Below are 16,612 nucleotides of genomic sequence, written 5' to 3' on the forward strand. Positions count from 1 at the left end.
GGGCTGTACTGGACAACTTACCAAGACTATCTGGATGAAACAACAAAAATAACTCATATAATGTAATAATTACAAAACAGATTCAAAAAAGATCAAAAGGCTTAAACATTTCTCCTAAGAAGGTACATGAATGGCCAATAAGCACATGAATAAATGTCTAGTAGCATCCCTATTAGAGAACTCTAAATCAAAACCACAAAAAGGTAATCACTTCACATTCATTAAGATGACTGTCAAATAAACAAAACTCCCAAATCCTCTAGAAAATAACAAGTGTTGGCAAAGGTATAGAGAAATTGGAATCTTTGTGCATAGTTGCAGGTAATTTAAGTATAGCTGCTGTGAAAAAAATTTCAGTTCCTAAAAAAATAAAAAATAGAATTAATAGAACCATTCTTCTGGTTACATACCTAAAGAAATTTTGAATAGGGACTTGAAGATATATCTGTATACCCATGTTCACAACAACATTATTTGCAATAGACACAGGTTGGAAGCATCCCAGGTATCTATCACCAGATGGATAAACAAATGTGGTATGGCCATACAATGGAATATTGTATGGAAGGAAATTCCGACATCTTGCAACGTGGATGAACCCTGAAGACATTGTGCTAAATGAAACAAAGCTGAATACAAATACATACTATTTGGTTCCAGTTAAAGGAGGTACCTAGAGTAGTAATTCGTAGAGACTGGAAGTAGAATGGTGGTTGTTGGGAGCAGGGGAAAATAAGAAGTTGCTTGGAGTTAGATGAGAGTTTCAATTTTGCCCACTTTAAGGTAGGATCTTCTTTTATTATTGTTGTACTCTGGTTATCCGTCCCTATCAGATTTATGATTTGTAAATATTTTCTCTCATTCTGTGGGTTTCTGATTTATTTCATTGATGCATAAAACATTTTTCCTTTGTTGCCTATGCTTTGGGTATCATGGCCAAAAAAATCATTGCTTAAATTCAGTGTTTTAAGAGTTTTATAGTTTTAGCATTTAGGTCTTTAAAGTTTTTGGGTTTTTTTTTTGTTTATTTTTGTGCTGATCTTAGGGTTTGAACTCAGGGCCTGGGTTCTGTCCCTAAGCTGCTTTTGCTCACTTCTAGCATTCTACCACTTGAGTCACAGTTCCACTGCCAGCTAATGTAAGTGTTCTGAGTACATTTAAGGCAGGTTGGGCCAAGCTATGATGTTCATTAGGCTAAGTGTATTAAATGCATTTTCAATTTGTAATATTTTCAATTTACAATGGGATTATTGGGATAAAACATTGTCATAAGTGGAAGTGCTTCTTTATTTCCTTTTAGGCCTGATTGGAAACTATCCCAGGCCAAATTATATCCAAAAGTTGGCCTCTGAGTGTACTGAAAAGATACTTTAAGTAAATTCAGCAAGCCCTGAAATAAGATAGCTTCTCTGAAACTGACATTTGCCATATACTGGTTTAGTCTCCAAGATTCTCAAGGTTCCTGTAGTTTTATTTTTTTAAATTAGGGCAGTTAATTGGATATTTCCTTCCTTGTGTGAGTAAAAAGAACATTTTTTTTTCTCTTCAAAGAAACTAAATAACAAATTGTGCCTGGGAAGCTTTAATTCTCATATCAAAATTCTAAAATCTATATGCTTAGAATCTTTCCTAATTCTCAACGTGAGGGATGCAGTCAATATGTGGGAAGTGTCCTGGCTGAAAGTTATACCTCTGCAGCTCCTAGACCCTTAACACTAACATACAAGGCAATCTCAGGTCCTCTCTTGACTTTGAAGTTGGACTCATTGAGCATTTAGAATACTAAATAACCTCCACAGGCAGCCCTGTGCTTCCTGAAGCTAGTTAAGGGTGACAGCATATTCCTTGTACACAGCTAATGCTGAAAGGGGGAGCAATCACTGGCCCTTGGTGGGCAGGCCTTGGGGGATTTGGGAAGATCCAAAGGAAAGGGAACTGATGCAAGATGCTACAACCTTGTAGTCAGAGAGGGAAATGACTCTTAATGAGCAGCTCAGCTGGAGGGGCTCTAATGGCCTTGGGTGAAAATAGGAAGCAGGGGATGAGATCTCAGTTACTGGAGCCTGTAAGGCAGATAATGGCTGTTCACTTGCTTATACATTGTGCTAGACAGTATGTCCAACTTCTGTGTATGTGTGTGGGACCATTGCAGGCAGTGACCCAAACCTCCCAGGTAGCGGACAGGTTGTGCTGCGCTAGACTGAACTGAGTATGTGGCAGGTGCAGAAGCTGGAGTTCCAGAGTTCTGTCAGATTGGTGGCTTTCTAGTTCATGAACAGTTTCCTCACCTTAATTGGCTCTCTAGAGCCTTAGGAGTGGTGCTGGCACCTCTGAACGGTACTGGTTACTGGGAGAGCAATTCCCCTGGCAATGGGAAGGAGGCAGGTTGTGTTGGAGGGAGGTGGGGAGTACTTGATACCACCAATACTGTGTGGAAAACTATGGCTAGAACAGATTGGCTAAACAAGGGAATTCAAGGTGGCTATGATTAAGAGATGAGTATTGGAGGGGCTTCTTGTCCATGAAAGTCTGCCATTCAAGACGTCTCCCATATAAGAGGAGATGAATATGGCTTACTACATTGAAGGCCAGAGAGCAGGAAAAGCCTTTAGAGTACATCTCCAACTGCTCTCTGCAAAGATGGATCAGGGATGTAGAAGGAGCTAGGATCCTGTTGAGAGTCATATAATTGGTTGCTTGCAGAGCCAGGAAAAAAAAAAAAATCATTCCCTTGCCTAACAATCTAGGGCTTGTTTGGACTTACAGACCACAAAAGCTGCAGACCTAGAAAAGATTGCTGCCTTTGGTTTCCCTACTGTCTTTTTCTAAGGTCCAGTTAGAATTGGAATCCATGGCTTTGCATAGAGTATGCCAGTAATTCAATTTTTGGATTGAATCCTGAGTTTGAGGTGCAAAGAAATAAGGTTGCCATCTGCATCAGTGAGGGAATGCCAGATGATCCTAGACTCACCTATACCTTCTACATTTCACTGTGGAAATCTTGTCACATGAATCTTGTATCATAGCCATGTAGCTTCTAGGAGCATTAGCTGTGAAGGCCATGGACCATGCAATCCATTCATCTAGTTTTCATGCTCACATTCTGACACTTGGCTCAGATCTACTGCTGGCCCTGCTTCCTAGTCCCTGGATATTTTTGGCTGACCTTAGTTTATTCTCTGTTCTTTACACTAGTGATACTTTCCTTGAACTCATTTTACCTATTACCACTATGGGTTACATTCTCCAATCCTCTAGTCTGGACCCTAATCATGCCTTCTGACTCCAGGCCTGTACTTTTAGCAACATAAAGGCTCCCAATTGGTTGCACTTAAGAATGGGAACTTAGTATAGCCTTCTGGGCTCTTCTCAATCTGTTCCAAAATTAATTTTACAGCTTCATTTCTATAATTCATTTTCATATACTAGAACTCACATTTTGAAATTTATAATCTTCTGTTTATGATGTTGTCTCCTCCTGAACACTTTGTCCTTGTTAGTAATATCCTATCCATGTTTGAAGGTCCATCTCAAGAAGGGAGCCAGTAATCAGAACTAGAGCTTACAGATATGGGAATGGACTTGGGCATGACCAAAAATTGGACCCCTAAGAATGGGAGGCTAGACTAGTTTAAAAAGCTCTTGCTTTAGGCTAGCAGTGGCTAGTTTTTTTTATATATTTATTTATTTTAATTATTTTTTTTTTTTTGGTCCGGTTGTGGGGCCTGAACTCTGGGCCTGGGCACCGTCCCTCAGCTCTTCAGCTCAAGGCTAGTGCTCTACCACTTGAGTCACAACGCCACTTCCAGGTTTTTTCTTTTTGCTTATGTGGTGCTGAAGAATTGAATCCACGGCCTCATGCAGGCAAGGCAAGCACTCTACCACTGAGCCACCTTCCCAGCCCCTAGTTTTTTCTTTAAAGAACTAAATAGTAAGTACCTTTGGCTTTGCTAGTAATAAATCCTCTGTCACAACTACTCAACTCCACCACTGTAGTACAAAGCAGCCATAGTCGGTATGGAAACAGTGTCATACCTGTGTTCTAAGAAACTTGTGTTCTGTGCTTGTGTTCTGTATTGACAAAAAGCAGACGGTCTGTAGTTTTCTGACACAGAGAAATTCTGTAGGTGGCATGAAGTAGATGTGTAGGAACCAAGCAGGACTATAAAAATGTGGAAGGAAATTCTAGGGACTGACTCTTAGGATGAGGCATGTAAAAGGTGGGGCAAATACTAGAAATAGAAGGGACTTTATTTGGGTTAGAATATGGAAGTGCTTGAAGGAAAAATGGGAATGCTATTCAGAAAGGAAATTTCCTAAAGTGTTTGGACAAATTTAAGCTATTCATGAACAATGGAAGCCATTAAATTTTTTTCTTCTTGGCTGCTGAAATATCTGTATTTTAGAAAGTTATCTTAGTGAGAGAGATGATTGGGGGAGATGGGACTGACATAAGTAGGATGGTACACTAGGAGACTGCTATGTTTGTTCAGGCCTTTGGTTTCATTGTTCTAGTCTTTTTAAAATTTATTATTATTATTATTGCTGCCAGTCCTGGTACTTGAACTCAGGGCCTGGGCACTGTCCCTGAGCTTTTTTACTCAAGGCTAGCACTCTACCACTTGAGCAACACTTCCAACTTTTTGAAAGTTAATTGGAGATGCCTCATAGACTTTCCTGCCCATGCTGGCTTCAAACTGAGAGCCTCAGATGTTAGCCTCTTAAGTAACTAGGTTTATAGACATTATAGACATGAACCATCAGTGCCTGGCAATATCATTTTTGACCAGTCCATCAAGATAATCATAAAATCAAGCTCCATCATGCTCCAGAATCTTTTTGAGCTGCTTTTTTCTGTTAAGGGTCAAGATCTTTGCTTATTCAAGTCTTTCAGGAGCTTTTTTTTTTTTGGTCAGGTTGTGGGACCTGAACTCTGGACCTGGGCGCTGTCCCTCAGCTCTTCAGCTCAAGGCTAGCGCTCTACAACTTGAGCCACAGCACCACTTCCGGCTTTTTTTCTTTTTGCTTATGTGGTGCTGAGGAATCGAACCCAGAGCCTCATGCATGCAAGGCAAGCGCTCTACCACTGAGACTCCTTCCCAGCCCCTTTCAGGAGCTTTTTTTTTTTTTTTTTTGGGTCCGGTTGTGGGACCTGAACAGCACCACTTCCAGCTATTTTTTTCTTTTTGCTTATGTGGTGCTGAGGAATCGAACCCAGGGCCTCGAGCATGCAAGGCAAGCACTCTACCACTGAGCCACCTTCCCAGCCCCTTTCAGGAGTTTTTTTTTTTTTTTTTTTTTTGGGTCTGGTCGTGGGACCTGAACTCTGGACCTGGGTGCTGTCCCTCAGCTCTTCAGCTCAAGGCTAGCGCTCTACCACTTAAGCCACAGCGCCACTTCCAGCTTTTTTCTTTTTGCTTATGTGGTGCTGAGGAATCGAACCCAGGGCCTCGAGCATGCAAGGCAAGCGCTCTACCACTGAGCCACCTTCCCAGCCCTCAGGAGCTTTTTTTACCTGCTGGTCTTTCCAAGTTTATTCTCTGCTATTTCCCCTTACCTATATGCTCTGTGCTTTCATAATTATCCTGTTACTTGTGGTCTTTCCTCTAACTCAACTCTGTTTTCCTTCCCCTTTACCTCCCGCTTGTGTGTAATTGTATCTCCCTAGAGGTTAGAATTAGCTGCCAAGGGACACATCCTAGGACCTTTGTGCATAATAAATGTGTATCTTCTCCGTTTGAAGTCCTATCCCCCCTCTTCTTGTGACGGACAATTGGTCACTATGGCAACTGACTGTGACGTCACAGGATAAGGACTTCAGGTGAAGTGGCAGGAGCAGGTGAGTGTATAGGAGACAGATTTTAATGTCTTCTGGAGGGTGCTCCCTCACATCCTCCTTCAGTGCTGGGGCATTGGAGGGATCTCTTGGGCTTTTTTTTTTTTTTTTTTAAATGATGCAGTGAGAATGTGTGCCTGGCATCTGCGTGCTGCAGCAGTGTGGGGCTGACAGAGTGTGTCAACTTGAGCTCTGGCTGTGCAGGCACCGCTGCTGCGTGAGCCTGTTATTCCATTCTGGATTGCTATTTTGATACCCAGATTGCATCATTCTTCCTACGTATAAACAGGGGGTCCCCAGGGCCCTGCAGCTACTCACTTCTCCACCAACACTGTTGTTGTGATGAGCTCTATTTAAATGAGCTGCCGGATTCGGGCAGGTTCCAGCCACACATGAGCACTGTCATTTTGGGGAACATGGAGGGCTGAAGGATTTTTGGATCGAGTCCTAAAAGACTGAGAGTGATGGCCTCCCGAGCTAGTTCCTGAAAGTTGAAAAATCTCGTTTTCTTCCTTCTGAGCTTCTATTCCAAGGCACCCAGAGGATTAGGAAGGAGATGCAGCTAGGAAAAGAGTCGCCTCTTTGAGGTCTCCCTCTTGCTGTACAGTTTGGGAAAATTGCTGCAGAGCCTTCAAGATAAACAGGAACAGGAGGAGTCAACCAAGCTCTTTCTTGCAGGAGCATCTCAGGTGAGCTGGAGAAATGCAGCCCTGGCTGAGGATGCATCTGAGCAGAGGGGAGAAGCTCCAAGCTGCTGGGTTCTCTCCACATCCCCGAGGCTTAGGCCCTGCAGCCCAGCTGGCTGCAGCATGTAGGGTGGGTGCTTCTGGGCAACTGATGAGCACTCTCCTCCAGGACCAGTGGTGGTCTCACCTGTCGCTCCCCTGACTTCTCTCCTCTGGCTTCTCTCCTAGGTGTTGCGCTAATTACAGGGTAACAGGGCAACAGGTAAGCCTGCTGGCAGCCAGGGGCAAAATGAGCCCTGGGAGGGGGTGGTGTTTTTGGTCAAAAATCTGTCTTTCTAACAGGGACTGAGCATCTGAGAAGCAGGTACAGTGCATTTCTTGAAGGTGATGTTGTTCTGGGTTATGTTCTGGGGAATGTTTCAGGGTCTTGCAGTGGGGGCTTTACTTGTTGCTCAGAATATTGGGGCTGTCTGGGGGTAGAAAAGTACACATTAATTAGTGAGAGTGGCAAGTCTGCCCAGAGAATACAAACAGAACGTTTTTGTCTCCTTGCTTAGTCCCTGACAGAGGCATGGTGAAGTAGCATGTCTGTCTTGTGGCTATAGAGGTAGTCCAGGGCTGCTCAGTGGCTTAGTGTACTACCTATGTTATGCAAGTATTGTATAGGTTTTAGCCAAGTCCCTGTTCTTCCCATGACCTCGATGCCATTTTCTGTATGATGGGGAATTGGCTAAATCAACAATGAAGGTCTTTTTGGTATTGTCCTACATGTAAGCTCTGGTAGAAGGAGCATCAGGCTGCTCTCGGTGAGATCTTGGGTCCCCACAGCAAAGTTTTATGGAGCCCTGGACAAGAGCTGATAAATGGAAGGCTTCCCAATCCTCAGAGATTTGTTTGGCACTGGGTGCAAGCTTTGCACGTGGGCTCTATATGTTCACTTGGTGGTTTGAGATAACCCACGACCAGCTTTAAGAGGCCTCTTTGGGATTTCTCCTCTACCCCAGTCATCTGAGGCCCAAGTTGCCTTGGTCCTGTTATTTATGTCAGAAAGGTAGCCTCCCTACTCTAGGCCCTCCTTTCTTGCTACCTCACTAAGTCCTGGGCTGAGCACACTAGGCCCAAACGGCAGTCACAGTAGCACCAACCCTCAGGCTATGCCTTAAGCCCTGGGTCTTTCAGGCACAGGAAAGTAAAAATGTGCCCTCCAACTCTGCCAGTCCAGACCACGCCATTATTATGTTCTGATCATTGTTAGAGAGTATTTATAATCAAACTAGTTAATTAAAATTAAATGATCTTGTTTACTTATAATTGAATCAGGGAGTAGTAGTAGAAAGGGCATGGTTTTAAAAGGCATCCATCTGCCTTCCAGTGATATAATCCACCCCTGTCTTGTATGATCTTTGACAGGTGACAACTTCTTGAAGCCTCAGTTTCTCCAACTATGAAATGGGGACAATACCTATTTCTGAGAAATGATTTGATGATTAAATGAGATAACACATACAAAGCACCTGGCACAGAAAGTTGTGTCAAGATGTAAATTTGCCCCACAACTATTGGAGACCAGAAGTTCATTTATTTATTTACTTTTTGAGACAGAGTAGTGGGCAGGCCTCAAACTCAAGATCTTCCTGCCTCAGCCTCTCAGAGCATTATAGGTGTGTAAATCTAGAGACAGTGATCAAAGTTTTTTTTACTGTATAACAAATGGATTGAATGACTTTGCCTTTCAGATATTCTCTCAGGTCCCTTCTCATTCTGGAAGTAGAAGCCCTGTTCTCCAGGAGGCTTCAATGTCCTGACTCTCTGTTTCTCAGTATTGATGTTTCTGGATGTGAACTAGAAGCCTGATGATTATTTTACATATGATATGACTTAAATACATTTTCTTAACTAGATAACAAATATAAGTACATGTTAAGTGTAATTATTTTTCCATTTTTCTCTCCTGTTGCAGTCCCTCTTCAGAGGGGTGATCCCCTATATCTAGGTCTCCTCTCAGCCACAAGCTTGTCACCCCACATTCTGTGGAATTTTTTTTTTGAGATTAGGTGTCATATAGTGACTGTGATTGTCCTTCCTGTATCTCCCAAATGCTGAGATTACATATCTGTGTTACCAGGCCTGGTTCTTTTGACTTTCTGATAAAGATTGTCATTTTGCTGTCTTTTCCTTTCCATCTTGCATAGAAGGGTATTCCTGAAGCCTGACTGCAGTAAGCAAAAGAAAAGCCTTGGATAATCCATATTCCCTGCTATTCTTCCCTTCCCCCCCCCCCCCCCCCCCCCACCATCAGTTGTGGGCCTGAACTCTGGGCCTGGGTTCTGTTCCTGAGCTCTTCAGCTCAAGGTGAGGGTGAGTACTCTACCACTTGAGCCATGGCACCACTTCTGGCTTTTTCTGCTTATGTAGTGCTGAGGAATTGAACCCAGGGCCTCATGCATGCAAGGCAAGCACTCTACCACTGAGCCACCTTCCCAGCCCTTTAAAAAAAATTTTTTTTGTCAGTTGTGGGGCTTGAACTCTGGGCCTGGGCGCTGTCCCTCAGCTCTTCAGCTCAAGGCTAATGCTCTACCACTTGAGCCACAGCACCACTTCTGGCTTTTTTTTTCTGTTTATGTGGTGCTGAGGAATTGAACCCAGGACCTCATGCATGTGAGGCAAGCACTCTACCACTGAGCCACCTTCCCAGCTTTCCCTGCTATTTTTTTTTTTTTTTGTCCGGTTGTGGGGCCTGAACTCTGGGCCTGGGCGCTGTCCCTCAGCTCTTCAGCTCAAGGCTAGCGCTCTACCACTTGAGCCACAGCACCACTTCTGGCTTTTTGCTTTTTGCTTATGTGGTGCTGAAGAATCGAACCCAGGGCCTCTGGCTTGCAAGGCAAGCACTCTACAACTGAGCCACCTTCCCAGCCCTTCCCTGCTATTCTTATTCCCAACATTTTAGCTATTTGTTTCAGAGAAAGGTAGTGACTTACCCACGGTTACACAGTCAGATAGTATGGGCCCTGGGCCTGGAACTTATATCTCAAAGCCAAGCAACACATCTGTGCTTTGCTTTATCATCTCAGGTTGGCTCTCTCCCATCATCCAGGAAAACTTCCAGGTGGCTTCTTACTACTTTCAGGGCTTCTGAGTCAAAGAATGCATGTAGAATATACCAACCCAAAAGAAATATAGTTGTCCAATCTGCTAAAAAAGAACCAAACAGGTAATTTCCTTTAATGACAATTGTGGATTATTTTTATATATAACATATGAACAAGTAGTTAAAAATGCAGTGTGATACTTGTTATACTAGAAAGATTTTCAAGGAGGGACTAATTAACTCATCCTAGGGGAAATCAACCCTGCTTCTTAAAGGTGGAACATTTGAACAGGGCTGAAAGGATGAATAGAATTTGTTCTGAAAAGGTGGGGAACAAGAAAGGGTACTTTTGTATGTGTGTGCCAGTCCTGAGACTCCTTGGAGCCTGGGTGCTGTCCTGTGCTTCTTTCTTTTGCTCAAGGCTATCACTCTACCTACCACTTGAGCCACAGTTCCACTTCCATTTTTTTAAAGTAGTGTATTGGAGATTGAAGTGTATTGGAGTCTCACAGACTTTCCTGCCTGAGCTGGCTTTGAACTAAGATCTTAGATCTCAGCCTTCTGAGGAGCTAGGATTACAGGCATGAGTCACTAGTACCTGGCTAAGAAAGTCCTTTCACAAGTGGGAATAGGATTGTCAGAGTCATGAAAGGGTTCAGCCTATTCAGGAGATAGTAGAGATATTTGACATGACAATGTCATAGGGTGCATGGCAAGATGGAGATACAGATGAGACTAGAGGGAAGTAGAGCCCATTTAGAAAGGACCCTGAATTCCATACTGAGGTTTTGGGGCTTTAAGGCTAAGGGAGGTAGAGGATGTGTGGTGAGGTCTCGTTTGATCTATTTCAGTTCTTGTTTTTCATCCTGTTAATGATGCTATGTTACTATGATTAATGTCTGGGCATCTGCTCTCAGAGAGTTGGGAGTCTGTGGTATTTCATTTTCAACAATTAGAGTACCATTTTAGTTTTGGAGGTATTTGGGGTAGGGAGGGTACCCCAAGTGATATCACCTGTGGAGAGTATCCTTCTCTGCTCTGGCCATTGTTCTTGACCAGCAGGAAAATATTTGGGAAATTCCAAGTGAAACTCTGTAGTCAAGTTCCATGGCTCTGCAATGACTGGGGAATTTTTATTTTGGAGGAGGATATTGAACTATGGATTTATATAGTTAAAGGGTTTTGATTTGTCCAGGTTAGAACAGTTTTTTTTTCTGGTTGTGGGGCTTGAACTCTGGGCCTGGGCACTGCCCCTCAGCTCTTCAGCTCAAGGCTAGTGCTCTACCACTTGAGCCACAGTGCCACTTCCGGCTTTTTCTGCTTATGTGGTGCTGAGGAATCGAACCCAGGGCCTTATGCATGCAAGGCAAGCACTCTACCACTGAGCCACCTTCCCAGCCCATAAATTTCTTTTTCTTTTTCTTTTGTCAGTTGTGGGGCTTGAACTCTGGGCCTGAGTGCTGTCCCTCAGTTCTTCAGCTCAAGGCTATTGCTACCACTTGAACTACAGTGCCACTTCTAGACAATTAGTTTTGACTACATGAAAAGCCATCCTAAATCTTAGAGCTTAAAACAATTAAACTTCATTCAGTTTCTGAATGGCAATCTGGTTAGGATTCTCTGGGTGGTTCTATGCTAAGCCGAGTTTGGTTAGTCTCGGCTTTACTTAGTCCTGTGTCTGCATTAAACTGGAGGGTCACTTGGATGTAGCTGGTTTAGGATGGCCTTGGGGGGCGGGGGCCTGAGATGACTGAGGCCTCTATGACTGTGGTATCTGTCACCTTCTAGCAATTAAACCCCAGCTAATATTTTTCACATGGCAATTTGTAGACATCAGAGAGCAAGAGCAAAATCATAAAGCCTTTTGAAGTCAAGGCTGGGGTTTTGTTCATTGTTACTTTTGTTGCATTCTTTTGGTCTCACTGCCAGACTAGATTCAAAAGGTGGAGAGACCTTTTTGATGGTAGGTTTGTGAGAGAATAGATGGAGTGAGAAGAAGAATTTATGGTCATTTTTTTTTTTTTCAAAACTCCGACTATTTGATTTTCATCACCAGAGAAATTTATAATGGTGGTTGTTACCTTACATGAAATTCAAAGTCAAATTCATGGAAAACTACTTGTTTTCTCACATTATCTAATTTAACAGTTACAGCATCTCTCTGTCTCTGTCTCTGTCTCTCTCCCTCTCTCTCTTCCTCCCCCTATCTTTCTCTCCTGATGTCTACCTGTCTGCCTGCCTGTCTGTCTCGGTGTTTTTGAGACAGGGCTTGCTATGTGACCCAGGCTGGATTTGAGCTGACCATCTTCCTATTCCAGCCCTTCTAAACACTAGGATTATAGGTGTGTACCACCTTTCCTAGGTATCACAGCAATTATTTTCCCTTTCTGCTTTACATAGGATAAAAGGGACACAAGGAATTACTTGTTCAAGATCATTGGATAGCCAGGTGTTCCAGTGGTATAAGTCTATAATCCTAACTACTTAAGAGGCTAAGAACTGGTTCAAAGGCAATCCAGGCAGAAAAGTTCCTGAGAACTACCAAAAATGCATAGCTGAAGTGCTAGAGCGATACCACTGAGCAAGAGCTCATAACCCTGTGTTCAAACAGGCAAGCAAACAAAATCACAACAAAAAAGTCACTGGGTATTAACCTTGTATTTGACTTATATTTGTCTGACTAAAAGTCTAGAGCAACTATCATTGTATCATTAACGTTTATATTTCGGAGATGAGCAGAAAAGGTGTGTCAGTTCTGTGGCAGTCAGTGTCATAGCCAGTCTTTCAGACCACCTCATCCCTGAACACAGGTACCTGCCCAACTCAGGAGATTCATTTCCTTATTCCTAGTGGGCCGACTGCTATTAGTGGGTCTGAAGTGACAATCTCATGCTGTTTACGTCACTCAGAAGCTCACTGTGCTAAGGAATGCCAAAGACTGTTACATTCCTCTGGGGAGAGAAAGTCAAGCTGTCCACAGCTGTACCCAAAATGGACTAGATGGAGGTAGTCCAGCCCCAGGGGCTGACTGGCCAGTACTGGCTACACTAAAAAATATCTACTATATAAACATGTTGGGAGACCCTTTCTTTCTCTGAATGGAAGAAGTTCTAGCTTTGAGACCTCTGAAGTAACATTCTGGGATAAACAAACTTGTCAGTGGTGGGAGCTGGGCTATCATGGAATGAGGAACTGGGAGCAGCATGAAGGCACCTGCTTGTACCACCAGAAGCACACAGTAGGCTTGGGCTTGTAGCAGCATGGCTTCTGGGGAGGAGAGGAAGGTAGGACCAAAGAAAAGACTGTGAGGAGGCCAGATGGTTTGTACAGCAGGCCTCTGATAGGATACTCACATTCAGTGTGTGGTTTTATTTAGTTATTTTTATTTTTATTGTTGTTATAAAGATGATGTACAAAGCCAGGTGCCAGTGGCTTACGCCTGTAATCCTAGCTACTCAGTAGGCTGAGATCTGAGGATCATGGTTCAAAGCCAGCCTGGGCAGGAAAGTCTATGAGACTCTTAGCTCCAATGAACCACCAGAAAACCAGAAGTGGCGCTGTGATTCAAGTGGTAGAGCACTTGCCTTGAGCTGAAGATCTGAGGGACAGCATCCAGGCCCAGAGTTCAAGCTCCATGACAAAAAAAAAAAAAAAAAAGATGTACAGAGGGAGGGTATACAGTTACATATGTCAGGTAATAAGTACATTTATTTTTAGACAATGTCACTCCATCCCTTTCTTTCTTCCAGTTTTTCTCTCCCATCCCCCCCCACAAGTTATATGGTTCATTCTTAACATAGTGTCTAGTGACTGCTGTACCTGTCACCCTTTGTCCCTCCATTTCTGTGCCTTCCCTTACCCTCCCAAAGACAGATGAATGAACAACAGTCTATGAATTTAAAGAATCCTATGGCAAAAGCAAGTATTGCTGCATACCTCTGTTTATATCTTATGTATAATCTGTTCTGTTGTTTTGACTCTTGTCCTTTTCTTCCCTCCCTTCCTAGAGTTCATCTCCTGTCCTGGGTGTAAGCGAGTATATCTTACCAGGGATGTAACTGAACACTTTTTTCTGCAGCACTTTCCTCCTGGGCAACCCAAAATGGCCAGGGTAAGTCAGGACAAAGAAATAAACAGCTGATCCTTTTTGGGGCCCCTGTCTGTATAAGTCTCTCCACTTACACTCCTAGTTGTTACTCTTCTATCAGTTTTCCTAGTCATCCATCTATCCCTCTATTCATCCATCCTTTCTTCCTTCCTTCTATCTGGAAGGAAATAAAAACATTTGAATTAAGAAAAGAAATGTAGGGGCTGGGAAGGTGGCTCAGTGGTAGAGCGCTTGCCTTGCAGGCCTGAGGCACCAGGTTCGATTCCTCAGCACCACATAAGCAAAAAGAAAAAAAAGCCAGAAGTGGCGCAGTGGCTCAGGTGGTAGAGCGCTAGCCTTGAGCTGAAGAGCTGAGGGACAGCACCCAGGCCCAGAGTTCAGGCCCCACGACCGGACCCCCCCCCCCCCAAAAAAAAAAAAGAAAAAAAGAAATGTAGTTTTTTTTCTATTAAGTGAAAATTACATGCTTTCTACCCTGTTGTGTGTCAGTACTTTTACTGGAAGGTAAATGTGCATTACTTAATTATTAAGCATTGCTTAATTTATCTAGGTATTTTTCCTCATAATTCGTACTGAAAAATAACAGTAGTGGGCTTTTATGCCCCTTTCTCTCAGGTAAAATTCACATACCATCCTGGATTTAATAGGTTCATTAGTTTTGCCTACTTAGCAACTATCATCTTTTGTGCAAGTTTTATATAACTTACTGCCTGATATCTCTTCAGTTTCCCACTCTACTAGGGCATTCTTATTATTTACTTCTTCCTATGTCTAATTCTTACTGAATATCTGTTGTATGCCAGCGCCCTGTCCGAGGTGATTGGAAGTCAGAATATGAATTCTACTTCTAGAGAATTTGTAGTTTAATTAGTAAAATTCAGAATCCGCATCGGTGTGGTGGATGAGTCAGGCACAGGCAGGTGTAGTTTCTCTAAACCTCCTCTTTTGCAGATGGTTCATATCAACCCTGGCATGCTATGTATTCCCAAATGAATGAACATTTAGATAGGAGAGAAACAAATACTCAGGCCAGGCAGATCCCAGGTGTGGAAACTTTAAATCTGAAACTCTCAAAGTTGGTCTATATTTGCTCTTTCTTGCCTGTATATGTCACCCTTTTGTGTATCTCCACATCTGAAGCTTTCTCCCCTCTCTGTTTTCCCTCTGTTGTAACTCTTCCCTCCCTTGTCTTCCTGGTGATCATGTTTATCATTCAATAACCAAGTTAAGTATTACCTTTTGGTGAAAACTTTCCTAGGCTGAAAACCTCCTTTTGGTTCTTTATCACTTGTGACATCTTATATATCACAGCATTATCCACTTAAATGATATCAACCTGCTCAATCTGTATATGCTTTGAGGGCAGATCCTTGGCTTGTATTCAGCTTTAGCATAGGACTTGTGTGAAAGGGCCCTAGTGGACTCTTCTCATTTAGTCACAAAGGGTGCTTTCCCTCACCAGTACTTCCAGTAGCTTTCTAGTAGCCACACTTTAAAGTCGTGGAGGAACAACCCTTCAGGGCCCTAGTCTCTGTACAGCATTTGCAACTTGTAGAGGAAGACACAAGGAGGATATGGTCAATAACAGCCAACTTTCTTTTAGAACTGTTCCGAGTGCAAGGAGAAGAGGGCAGCACACATCCTCTGCACCTACTGCAATCGCTGGCTGTGCAGCTCCTGCACAGAGGAGCACCGGCATGGTCCTGCCCCTGGGGGTCCAGTCTTCTCTCGAGCTCAGAAAGGATCTTCAGGTACAGTTCTCCCTCTCCTTACCTGCCTTGTGCTCTAAAGCACTGTTGAACTCTAAAATCTCTGGAGGATAGCTCTCCAAGCTTGTTTCCTAGCTGGAGGAAATAGATAGTTGGAATGGTTTCAGAGCCTTTTGTAAAGGAAGTAAGTCTGCTTAAGAGTCAAAGGAGTGACTCAATCTAGCCTCTCCTTATCAGGGTGGGCTATGCAAGTGTGGGTGAGATAGTGCCAGGAGCATAGCATAATCTTGAATCATCATGGAAGCTAGCTGAATGCTTACCTTCCACATTAAATGACTTAACAGTCTAGAAGAGGACTTACCTCTTTGCCCATCCAGTAATGTCTGTTTTAAATGACAATCTCCTTGACATGTATTTTTCTAAGGCCCTTGAATTGTGGGAGGGGATTTATGTTTGTCAAGCCCACAGGAAACAGAATTTGTCATCGATGTGATCTCTTCTGGAGCCTAGCAAGGCTGAGTAGCTGGTTTCATCCCCATAACAACAGGATCCTGATGAATGAAGAAGTTTAGGTTAATTTTGGAACATACATGCACAGAAGTAGCAAGCTCTTTCTCACCTCTGACATATGGTAGCATGCTAGTATAATGATATGCTATTTTGGGACAGCTGAACAAATGAGCCAGACTAAGCTAGAATTCCAACTTGTACACCTGGATCCTTCCTGTCCTGCAGGAAGACACTTCTCATTTGCACCCCTTCCCCTGCAGTGTTATTTGAAGACCGAGGGCTGCTCAGTGGACTCTTGAGTGGTCTACATGGGCAGGAGAAGCCTACATTCTCTATTTTCTCTGGCAGGAGTGAATGGTGGTTCTGGGGACTTTGCTTTGTACTGTCCTCTACACACACAGGAAGTGCTCAAGCTCTTCTGTGAGACCTGTGATGTGCTCACATGCCATAGCTGCTTAATGGTGGAACACAAGGAACACAGGTGAGTTGCTTGAAGTGAGCTTGGGAAGGCTCTGAACTACGTACGTGGAGAGTGCTGGGCTACCAAGGCATCAACCTCTTCTGGAAGCAGAGCAAGGTGGCACATACCTGTAATCCAAGCACTTGGGATGCTGAGGCAGGGGGATCATGACTTTGAGGCCAGCCTGGTACATAATGAGACTCAATCCCAAGGGG

At 43.4% G+C, this 16,612-nt stretch overlaps 1 protein-coding gene across 3 annotated transcripts in view; it reads left to right on the forward strand.

Moving 5' to 3' along the window:
* The window catches only part of Trim66 (tripartite motif containing 66), a 51,599-nt gene that overhangs the window by 2,739 nt on the left and 32,248 nt on the right, over window positions 1–16,612 (forward strand). For 2 of the 3 annotated variants that reach the window (XM_042691559.1, XM_042691560.1), the window contains exons 2-4: window positions 13,618–13,721; window positions 15,322–15,469; window positions 16,286–16,418. In XM_042691559.1, the coding sequence (XP_042547493.1) occupies window positions 13,713–13,721; window positions 15,322–15,469; window positions 16,286–16,418 (290 nt within the window). In that variant the 5' untranslated portion in view covers window positions 13,618–13,712. Of the gene's footprint in view, window positions 1–13,617; window positions 13,722–15,321; window positions 15,470–16,285; window positions 16,419–16,612 lie in introns of those variants that run through there. The other variant, XM_042691558.1, reaches the window with a different exon arrangement.

This window comes from Dipodomys spectabilis, unplaced genomic scaffold, assembly GCF_019054845.1.
Source record: "Dipodomys spectabilis isolate Male_0828 unplaced genomic scaffold, ASM1905484v1 ptg000145l, whole genome shotgun sequence".
NCBI lineage: Eukaryota > Metazoa > Chordata > Mammalia > Rodentia > Heteromyidae > Dipodomys > Dipodomys spectabilis.